Source organism: Populus nigra, chromosome 1 (genome assembly GCF_951802175.1).
Source record: "Populus nigra chromosome 1, ddPopNigr1.1, whole genome shotgun sequence".
NCBI classification, from domain to species: domain Eukaryota; kingdom Viridiplantae; phylum Streptophyta; class Magnoliopsida; order Malpighiales; family Salicaceae; genus Populus; species Populus nigra.
The window spans coordinates 9943692-9955926 of NC_084852.1; the positions used below are offsets into that span (position 1 = coordinate 9943692).

Here is a 12235-nt window from a genome sequence, read left to right on the forward strand (position 1 = left end):
ATTATTTGTTTTTTCAGCTTTGAATTATTTATTTTTAGTGTTTTTAGGTCATTTTGATATACTAATATAAAAAATAAAAAATATATTATTTTGATATATCTCCAAGAGAGAAATACTTTTCAAAACAACTGCTATCACACTCCTAGACAGCCCCCCCTCTCTCTATATATATATATAAAATGATTTTAAACAGAAGGACTTGATGGAGGATTGTTGATAGATTGGGAACCAAATTGATAAAAATAAAGTTAGGGGATCCAATTGAGAAATGAATAATAGTTGGGGGCACTAATATGAGATTAGGCGAAGAATAAAAAGTTAGAAGGGTCGGATGTTTGAATAGAATAGTAATAGAAAGCAATAGAGACTTGAGGAAATTTAGTGTGGAATCTATCTATGCCTAATTCCAGCTAGCAAAACAATAATCATCGAACAACTTTTCAAACTAATTATTGGAGTAAGGTTTGCTGGCTGAAGAATCTTCCAAGCACACTTCCTGTTTTGAAACGACCGTCCTACCAACGTTTCATAAATAAATAAATATATTTTTTTATTTTTTGATATTATTTTAATATAATAATATTAAAAATAAATTAAAAAAATTAAAAAAATTATTTTAATATATTTTAAATAACAAACATCTTAAAAAAACATACCATACCAGATTCTTTAAACCGTATCCATGAATTAAAAAGAAAAAAGAAAAAAAGGTACTGATCTGATGAGTCGTCATGATATGGATGAGGATGATAAGTGGATGAGGATATCACCAACCGGACCCTGCCAGCTCACCCCAGCCCCCTTGTCTGAAGGAAAGCAAGGGTCCCCTCTCTCTGACCTGTCTGCCTATTTAACAAAAATCTTACATGATTTGTCGTACTAGTTTTAATGGACTAGAGGTTGAGAATCCCCCCCCCCCCCTCTCTCTCTGGCTATTATTTCGAAAACGTGAAAAATTTAGAGAGATAAAGACTTTGCTATATACATATCTAAAAGAGAGGGAGGCGGGCTTTGTTTGTAAGGCTGAGATAAAAGCTTAAGGCTGGGTTTTAATTGGTGTTAAAGAAAGAGAGGTTGGTTGGTGTTTAGTGAAGGAAGGAAGGAAGGAAGGAAGGAAGGATTGATGAGTGACTCTGTTCATAATCCTGTCTGGACCTCTTGCAAAGATGCAGCAGGAATCGCCGGTACTCTTCTTTCGATTCTTACTTCTTTCATATGTTTCTTGTTTAAAGCAAATGGCCCTTTTGTTCTGTTTTTCGATATCAATTTATTAGATTCAGAAAAACAAGATATCTCATATGGTTGTATTTGGGGGTTGGTAACTGCCTCAGATTTCCCCTTTCCATCTTTATTTCTTACAATTTGGATTGCAACAGGAACCCATGTACAGTTTGTTCAGAAAGGGAAGGGAAAAAAAGAAGATATGTGTGATCTTAAATTCTATGCATGCATTGGATACTTTATTTTTGCTTAATCAATGTACCAGCCCCTTTTAGATGCTTGCAATTCCCGTTCTGGAACTCGAAGCAAATGTCAAATTAGATGATATGAAGTATGAAGTTAATGTATTTTGCTATATGAAATAGAACTGGAATATCATTTGAGAATTTTTCTTTGACACCAATACTTGATTGTTGCAGGGAATATCTTTGCTTTTGGGCTGTTTGTATCACCTATGTAAGTTGTTCTTCTGTCCTCAGTGTTCTTTCACTACAGAGATTGATATAATTCATCGCTTTGACTAGCAATTTTTTTTTCCTTGATGTTGAAAATCTCAGACCAACATATAGGAGAATCATCAGAAACCGTTCAACGGAGCAGTTCTCGGGGTTGCCGTATATATATGCACTAATGAATTGCTTGATCTGCATGTGGTACGGCATGCCCCTCATATCTGCTGATAATCTATTGGTTGTCACTGTCAATTCTTTCGGCACTGTATTTCAATTAGCCTACATTATCTTGTTTATAATATATGCCGAGAGAAAAATAAAGGTATTTATCCCCTTTTATTTGCAGAACTTATCAACATTTTATGGGTTCTATGTGCTCATTCACTTACATTTGCTATCACTTGTTGCCGGCAGGTTAGTATGTTAGCTTCGCTGCTAGTGGTGCTTGTCCTATTTGCAATCATAGTAGTAGGAAGCTTGCAAATCCATGATCAAATGATACGGTGGATCACTGTTGGGTCATTGACTGTTGTTTCTCTCATATCAATGTTCGCTTCCCCGTTGTTTATAATTGTCAGTAAATCAACTATTTCCTTTTAATTAAATATTTCCTTAAATTGCTTAATTTCTTATTGCTTTTTTACTTGTATCTCCAGAATTTGGTGATCCAAACAAAGAGTGTTGAATTCATGCCATTTTATCTCTCCCTTTCCACTTTCTTGATGAGCACCTCTTTCTTGCTGTATGGAGTATTGAATTTCGATGCCTTTATTTATGTAAGCTTCCTCTGGCACATGCATTTCCTTTTCGTGCAACCTTGACCTTTTCCCTCTATATTTTAACACTTCAGATTTAATGTACAAGCAGTTATAATTGTTGTGCAAAACCCAAGCAAACTAACTGATAACACAAAATAAAAAGGAGGGGTTCGGCAAAGTTACTCCACAAAACTTCACTATTAAATATTAGGGATTATAACCACTAATCAAGAGCACACTTAAATACCTCACTACCGAAAAAACTTGATTACACAAATACCACACTAATTCTGTTGACAAAAAAATCACAAACAAAGGTGGCTGTTACAAGTTACCAATTTCTGCAGCATAAATGTGTGCACACACACACACACGATTAAAGCAAGGTTACACAAGTCCATATCCAACTAGGAAACAAGTATCAAGCCAAATTCCAAAACTTCTTATAATTATACGAGGGTTTTCTTGGGAATGGAACAGTGTATTGTAACTGTACTTAATCAATCAACCAATCAATTAAAGCCACCTCATTATTCAATTTAAGCCATTAATTTTAACAAATCTCCACCTTGGTTTAAATAGGGACAAATCATCTTCTACTTCGACCTTGTTTTTGTTAAGTATGAAACTCCACTCTTCTTCACACACTTTCTTTTCCACTATCTATCAAAGCAAAACTAACTCTCTTGTTGGATGCTACCAAACACTGCTTTTTGTATATTTAACTACACACTTCATTACATGCTCCACCTTGAATTGCACTACCTATCAACTTATACAATTTATTATGCATAAGTTTTCCTTTTGTCACTACCAAAACACCGTGACTAACTTTTATATTGCCACCTTCAACTGAGCATAACCACGTGAATCAAGTTTCTCAATTGAAATTAAATTCTTTTCAAATTTTGGCACGTGTCTAACATCACCAAACATCTTCACTGTACCTTCATGCATCTTAATTTTAACAATACAAATTCCATCAACTTTAATTTCATTATCATCTACAAGCACTACAGAATCTCCATCAAATTCTTCATAATTATCTAACCATTCTTTCTTTGAACAAACATGGAAGGAGCATGTAAAATCTAAAATTCATGGAGTTTTCAAACTTCCTTGCCTTTATTAACCATGAAAGCATTGCCATCATGGCAATCGCAGCATCTCTAGACTTCTTGCAGTTTAGTTTCTAATATTCTAAGTCGGCTTTCATCTTCTCAAAATGATATTGAAAATGGCCTTTTCCATGACAATAAAAACATTCCCTGTTACTGCAATTGACTCTAGGTCTAGAATTTGATCTAGAGCTCTTTCTATCAAGTCTACCTCCTTGTTCCATATCTCTACCACGATAATCATAATTTTGTTTTCGAGACAACCAACACCTTATCATCTCTGACATTATTTTCTACTCCTAGGACCTATCATTCTCTAGTAAAATTGTACTCACATCATTTAGACCCAAAGTTGTACTTCCAACTAGCATTGTTTGTGCCAACGACTTGCACGACATGCGAAGATGATAGTAGAAGGAGGCATTGCTCTTCATTCTCAGTCTTTTCTCCAACGTTAACTACCTGCATCATCAACCTGTTAAATTTTGAAAGATGGTTGTGCATGCTCATTCCTTCATCTATCCTTAACGAATATAAATCCAATTTTAAAAGAAAATGATTAGTTAATGACTTGGAAGCATAAATACTCAAACTTTTCCTAGATGCCTCTATGTGTCGACTCGCCTAGGACATTGTACTTAACCTTTGAAGCCAAAGCCAATTGAATCTAACTTGCTGCTTTCTTCTAAATTAAGTTCCAATCAACATCCTTCAGTTGTTCAGGTTTAGTCTCTTCGACAACAATATCAAGTTCTTAAGTTGTTAAAACATCCTTTATTGTGCTTTGCCAAAAAACGAAATTGTTTTTCCCATCAAACAATTTGATCTCAAATTTCGTTATGCCAATTTATGTCCTCATCATCTTCATTTGATTTGCTTAAGTCTTCAATCAACTAGAATTTGATACCGCTTATTGTGCAAACACCTAAGCAAACCAAACAATTTGAAACCGTTTAAGTCTTCAATCAACTAGAATTTGATACCGCTTATTGTGCAAACGCCTAAGCCTACTATACAAAACTTCACTATCAAATATTTGGGGATTACAATCATTAATCAAGCACACGCTTAACCTCATTAACCAAAAACCCAATTACATCCAAGAAATCACTCACACGAAAATACTACGCTAATTCTGTTGATGGCAAAATCACAAACAAAGGTGATGGCCACAAGAAGTTTTGGCTATACTCCCTTTAAAATTTATGCAACATACATATGTGTATATATATACACATCAAAGTCAGGTTACACAAGTCAATATCCAACCAGGAAACAATTGTCAAGCCAAAGTCCAAATCTTAGGGTTTTCTTGGTTGTGGAGAAATGTATTGTAACTCAATTTACTTAATTAAATCGACAAATCAATTCAAGCCACGTCATTTTTAGTTTAAGCCATAAATTCCAACGATAATGTCCTCTTTATGTAACATAAATTTATGAGAGTGTTTTCATAACTATGTAGTTGTATATGAATGAATTTATATTTATGCTTTTCATTTATAAACTGATATATGTGTGTGTGTGTGTGTGTATATATATATATCATATTATCTTGGGTAAGTTTACCCACTAACAAGTTTGATTTCCATTTGAACTTCAGGTTCCAAATGGCATTGGTACCATTTTGGGAATTATACAGTTGATGTTATACCTTCACTATAAGAAGAAATCCGTACAAGAGTCCAAAGAACCCTTGATAGTTTCGCACGCATAAAATTGACATACTGGCAAAAGAAGGTGAGGAACAAGCAATGTCTCAATTCAATTGTTTTGTTATTTGTGATAATTTTCTATTGTTTGAGAGATGGATCTTTCTTGATGCTTGTGGTATATAATGCTGGGGTGCCAGGGCATGTTGATTTGCCTGGGCTATGCTTCAAATAGGAGTGTATTCATAACTTAGTCTAGATAATGGATGCTTTGGAACTTCTTGTTTCAAGGAGACGCCCAATCTTTATCAAAAAAGGGCACTTTGTGGGCTGTCTTTCTTTCCATATTTTGAATGATTTTAAATTGATATGAATCCATAGGTTTATCCAACTTCCTAATTAAATGATAATCTAGGCTTCTGGTGCAACTGATATAAGAAGAGTAAAGGCCCTAGAGGAACATATACATGACCAACATGATCCAATCTCATGCTCTTCGGTCACTTTTATGATCCAATCTCATGCTCTTCGGTCACTTTTGTGTGTGCACGCATGTTGGTAATCAAAATTCAATCATCCAGCACCGTTTATTTTTTTCTTTTGTTCATGTTTTCAGTGCACTGCTGGTGTGTGTCCACTATTTCTGTTCTTGCCTTGAATCTTCAAATCTATTTCCCTGCCCATCCTTTTGATATCAGGGTTGATACACATCATTCTAGCACATGCTTGACCTGAATATTCATATTTTGAACCTCTTCTGCTGTAAGACATATATGAGAAACACAATCCCCTTATCTTAAACCTGTAATTCTAGTAACTTTGAAAAATCCTTTATACGATATCACATGGAGTGAGATGTAACATTGAAACATGGAGTGACTGCTTAGAGGCATGTAGACAATTTTCTTCATTGTACAATAAGTCTTATTTGGCATATGAACAAAAAAAGAAGAAAGAAAACCAACTATTGTGTATTTTTTTTAAAAAAGTCAGACTATAAGCGTAAAATTTTTCTTATCCTTGAAATAAAAAAGAGGTTAAGGCCTCCATTGTACAGTCAAAAGTCCATTGGATTGCTGAATGCAGAGCAGAAAAGAAATCACCTTATAATTCTCACTCGCTCGACTTTCAAAATTTTAGAGAAAAGGATGCTAACTCATGATTTTAGTCGCTTTGCTCTCCAAGTTGGATAAATATGCCATTAGTTGTTGATGTTTTGAATATATATTTGTTTCATATCTAATGTTAGGAAAATCCAATCCATTAACAGCTGTTCTTCTTATTTCTGCATGGAATTCAGGGTTGAACTAGCAGTTAGTAAAGTTAACGCTTGTTCTGTTTGCTTGTTATCCAAGACAGTGACTTGGATCGGTTGCTGTTGGCTTTTTCAAGGTGACCGTGGTTTTCGAGATGTGCGCGCAAGAATCCTTGCAATTACTGTGTTTATTGGGAGCCTGGACTCCTGAGAATAATTTTTCTCCCTGGTGATGGCATCCATTTATTGAGGACTGCTTTCCCAAGTTGCAGCCTTTTCTCTTCGGTTACTCTACTCTTACCTTTCCTCCTGATCTCCTATTTTAATGTTGTTTGATCAGTTGCCCCTCCCTTGTTGCAATGTTGTTCCATTTGTGATGAGCATCATTGTTCTTCCAAAAATAAAATCTAATTTGATGCCCTAACACAGCACTGCTTGGCTCACTTAATAATGGTAGGTGTTCGTAATGTCTTCTTCTTCTTATTTTTTTTAATTTGAAAAAGTAAATAGATCATGCATTACACTTGTAGGAGTGTTAAATAATTAAATCTTGTGTAAATCAAGGTCGGAAAATAAATAAATCAATTAATAAAATTAAATAATTTCTTTAGAATGGAAAATAAATTTTCTCATTTCGTATTCATTTGTCAAATATATCGAGCCCTTCCCTCACTCCTTCGATATCATCACCAACGATACGGTTCCAATTCCAGAAAATGAAATTATCAGTAATATGTATTATATAAAAGGGTCCAGATGGATAGATTTTTTCGTTTTTTTGTGTTGGTCAGAAAATACAAAAACAAAAATCCTACATTTGGATTCAATTCCAACCACGCACCTAAAAGATGTTACAATTCAAATCTTCTGTTTCAAGGATTGCTGGGGAGATATGCATTGGGCTTGCACGAGAGGACTGGAATGTATTGATGATGAACACCACTGCAATCCAAAAGCTTAGACCATTGGATTGCATGACCATCTTTGTATATAAACACCTCAAACTTTTCATCGTTAATGATGTGGGATTCTCAACACTCAAATGTAGAACTCTACAAAGGATTTTACTTTTCATCATCACCTTCCATGAAGCTGACAGGAAGCGCTCACATTCGCACATGTCTAATAAGAAACAACTGCCAGCCCAATAAAAAAAATGCTAATATCAACACAAACTCACCAGTGCAGCTCAATGACTGAGGAGGAAAGTCACAATGAATCAATTGAAATATCCTTCGGTCTCTCTTACTTTTGTATAGTTATTATATATATCAGGTCAGAGTTCCATGTGCTTTTATGATGCTCAAAGTAGTTGCATTTCATGCCGGCAGAATCCTTGATTGTAAGTGTTTTTATAAATGAGGTTTATTAAATACCAGCAATCAGCATCCATGGATATTTTGAGGAGAACTGAGGAAGTTTATGGCTTTGCCTGGATGAATGAAGAGATCAGTTCCAAAAGCAAATTTTGGAGGGGACAAATCCTGCTATAAGACAACCACAAAAAGCAAAAGCTTAGCTACGGGTGACAGAACAGAAAACTGAGCTACTAACTACATAACCAACTGCTGTTCAAAAAAGAAAAAAAACGACTGTCAGCATTAACAAACTACATAAACAACTGCAGTTCTCCTCTGTTACCTAAGAAATAAATAAATACAGTCTCATTTCAAGGAATAAAATAAGAGATTGATACGTGCGTGTGCCTTCCAGAACAAATGGAGGTATCCAAGCAGGCCCTAAAGCAATAGACGAGCATATAATTGAAATGGAAGAAATAGATGTCAATCTACCTGTTGTGCCACAAGAACAGGATATTTCTGAGATCACCGAGGCAGATACAGAAACAATTGTCCTACAAGATAAACTGACCCTGGAGAATGAGATTGGGACTTGAACTCCACTGAGGCAGCCTTCCTGTCATCTACTTCCCTGCAAGCGCTATCTTTCTCATTTTTATGGCGAGCATTTTCAAGTGTGCATGCTAGGACAGATACAAGTGGAGATGATCCAATTACACGAGACACAATCATAATCACATGCTTTGTCAAGCAAATTATGATAGGCCAACAAGTTCAGCTCTGTAACTTTTTGCATTATAGCATAGCATTACTTGTGATTTCTAAATTACATATCTGGCATGAAAGCAAAACATAGATCAAAATGAAAAGGCAAATATGCACTTGGAATAACATTACTCACAGATGCACAGTAATTACGTATTCCCCGGATGAGAAAGCTGTGTAACATACCTGTAATATGCCAACAAAAACAGTTTAAACTCGATTCTGCAAGACCAAAACTTAATCCGATTACTTATGAGTAAAGAGCGAGTTTGGTCCTTCGATCATATAGAAACCACAATCCAATGCAGAAATTTAACAGCTTAGAAATGCAGCCAACATCACATAAGATTTAGTAAGTAGGAAATATATTGGTAAGTGCAGAAAAACAGCATTCTAAACTATATCGTTATCTAAGGATTTGCATAGAAAACTCGTACATGTGCAAGTGAAAGAAAAATATGCAATAAGAATTCAACTTAAAATAGTTGGCGGGGAGCTTCACCAACTAGCAAAAACGTATCGACATGGTTCAAGATTCGTCAAATATATGCACAACTTGTTATAAAAAGTTCTGTCCATGGAAATAAGTGAACTGTGTAGAGAAGCTAATAGAAAAAAGAAACAAGAACTAAAAGAAACAAATATATGCACAACTTGCTAGGGGTTTTAGAGGGTGATTTTTGTATAGAGTTTTTGTAATATGTCAATGCAATAAATGTTTACAATATGCAAGCTATACTGAAAGACAAACTTCATAGCATAAAAGGGGCAGCCGATTTGCCATTACATGTTATACAACATATTATCCCCACCCCCTACAGGGCTTTGTAAAAAATAAAGAATAAAAGGGAACACCAAGTAAATTACCAGCACTCCTACAACAATATAACCACTGATTTTGTTGCTGTTATTGTTGTTATCATGCAGAAAAAGACTACAGCTTCCATTATTCACACTGTGAAAAGCTTATTCTGCTTTCTGTTTTAGTCCCAGGTATGAAGACCTCACAGAACACAACTATGACGCAATCTCAAGCCTTTCAATTAGTCAAACGCCTTTGGAAGGAAGTCCTAAAACGAGATGACCTGAAGGCTACAATCAGGGAACCTACACACTTATTATTTGATGCAGAAAAAGCAGGGAACTTTCAATTCTTGGCCGAACTTACCTCTTCTTATCCTGGTTTAATATGGGAAACGGATGGAAAAAAACAAAACATATTTCATATAGCAGTACTGCATCGACATGCAAGTATATTCAATCTGATATATGAATTAGGATCAATGAAGGATGTGATAACAGCATATAAAGATCATATGGGTAACAACATGTTGCACCTAATGGCAAAATTACCAGATCAGAATCGACTGAAAATGGTTTCTGTTGCTGCTCTGCAAATGCAACGAGAGTCAGTGTGGTTCAACGTACATGCCACTTTATCAAAAATCAATCTCCATTTTCTTACTATTCCCCTTGAAATATTTTCTAGGTTCGATTAAACGAGTTAAAAGTTTCATTCCACAAATCACATCAATTAACATATACATTGAGAACTTCAATCCTAAGAGCTTGCTATATATTGTTCTAAGAATCTTTGTTTTTTAAATTTCAGCAAATTCAGGTAGTTTAACTGATCTTGGGGGGATTTCCTTGAAAAATCTTATTCATTTGCTTTTATGTTTCACAAAGATATAAAAAAAAATCCATCTGCTGATGCAATAATATAAATCCAATATGTAATAAATACAGTATTAATGTGTCATCCTTACTGTAAGAAATCAAGTAAATAAGTAAAAATGGAAAGAGTCGGGGACAATAAAGTTTTTCAAGTGTACTATAAGCTTCAATTAATCAAGCACTAGAAACTATATAGGAGCATTTGGTATAGTGTATGTATCATCTAACAAGTTTCAAAAAACTTCAAGCATATTAAACTATGCTGCAGTTTCCCAAACAAGATTTGAGAGCAAACATCAAGAGAAGAAAGCATTCTATTCCTGCTCTTAAAAATCCTTGTTTTCTTTGATGAATTGATTCTAGGTCAAAAGGAAGTAAGTGTTGGGGATTCCGACTCCCCTATGCGCGAACTGGTGGTCGACTCCCCCATACGCGGACCGGTGGTGTATTGATAGTTACTCATGGGAGGCTAAGCACACTGACACAATATTTAACGTAGTTCGGCAAAACCGCTTACATCCACGGAAGAGGTTCATTTTATTAGAGATTAGAGAAAGGATACAAAACAAATACATAGAGGAGGAGGATCACTTCACTCTAACTCAACTCATCAACTCTCATTGTTGCTCTTGCAGCTGCTGCCATTGCAGCTCTCTCTTTCTCTCTACTCTCTTGCACACACTCACCACACTCTCTCACTTTGCTCTCTCACGTATGCCTATTTATAGGCAAGTATGGTGGCTGCATTAATGGTGCCAGCACATGGGTTGCACCATTTTGTCAATGGTTGGTGCAACTACCATTGACAATGGCAATCCTCTCTTCTTAGGGTAGGCTGCACATGTTGTTGCCCAATAATGGCAATATCCCAACAATCACCCCCTTTACCATTCATGTGGGGCAACTGTCCTCTTGCTTCTTCAGCATAGGCTTGTATCTTGCAGCTCTTCCAAGCTTACCATTCTGAGAGTATCTCCGGTCAAGTTTAAAGACACCTTTCAATCACCAGAGTTACCAAAGCACACCTTTTCTCACACAAAAGGATCACTACAACCAGATGGTCTGCCACATCACATCTGAAGAGTGTTAATGCTTGTCTCTAGGACACAACATTCCCCTTGAGCGTATCAACCATGCTCAGTCCGGAATGATTCATCAACCCTCACACTAAGGCTTACAACACCCCCTCAAACAGAAATTTCTATTTCCAAGTGCGACAGTCATTATCTGAGTATCTCAATATGATCACGAGTTCACCACTCTTCCAAGAGTCTACTCATCCAGGAGTTGTGTCTGCCCTCTGTTCCACCCTAGGAACCACGCCTTATTTCTCCGTGAGTCTCTCGCTCTTAGTCCTAAGAGTCCAGGTAACTTTCCATCTTTACTTATGGGGACAACCTATTAAAGGTTGATCCATATATGTCTTGATACTCTGAGTATTACAATGCCTTTACCGAGCTCACCACCTTGACAAGAGTCAATTTGTTCCCGGAACCTGCACATGCCCTTCTGCTTCTTTATAACAGTCGCGTCTTAATGCTCCACAAGTCACCCACTTATTGTCCAAGGCAAATGTCTTGTGGCTTATTGATCTTTAGCATGGGGGCAATATCCATGAAAGTCAATCCTGCATTTGTCTTCATACTCATCATAGCCACTTCATTGGCTATACACCTGTCCACTCATATCCAGCAATCACATTGGCTCTGGGGCGTTCTGAACTGGGCTCATATCATGGCCCATACACCTTCTCTAAGGTGTCTTCACCCGTTGTCATGGGGTGATCTGATCTAGGGCTCCTTCATAGCCCTCACACCTTCTCTAAGGTGTCTTTGCCCGTTGTTATGGGGCGGTCTGAACTTGGGCTCCTATCATGACCCTCACACCTTTTCTCTAAGGTGTCTTCGCTTTTCATAGGCGATCGCATCCTTCTTCAACTGAGATGCTTCAAAGTGGCTCTAAACAATTCTCTACCACCATGTGGACTTGGGAGAGATCACTGCCACTGATTACATAGAAAGAGAAACTTGCGGTAT

General features: G+C 36.3%; 1 protein-coding gene across 3 annotated transcripts; it reads left to right on the forward strand.

The window, feature by feature from the left end:
- Positions 1-885: 885 nt before the first annotated feature.
- LOC133673200 (bidirectional sugar transporter SWEET2-like) lies at positions 886-6923 on the forward strand. Of its 3 annotated transcripts, none has more exons than XM_062093927.1 (7): positions 886-1184; positions 1641-1677; positions 1779-1995; positions 2088-2246; positions 2330-2449; positions 5153-5289; positions 6502-6923. In XM_062093927.1, exons 1-6 carry the CDS (start codon positions 1124-1126, stop codon positions 5264-5266), a joined length of 708 nt encoding a protein of 235 aa, XP_061949911.1. In that variant the 5' UTR covers positions 886-1123; the 3' UTR covers positions 5267-5289; positions 6502-6923. The 3 variants fall into 3 exon arrangements, with proteins under 3 accessions (XP_061949911.1, XP_061949904.1, XP_061949897.1); XM_062093920.1 differs by having other exon boundaries at positions 6557-6923; XM_062093913.1 differs by having other exon boundaries at positions 6561-6923.
- The last annotated feature ends 5312 nt before the right edge of the window (positions 6924-12235 follow it).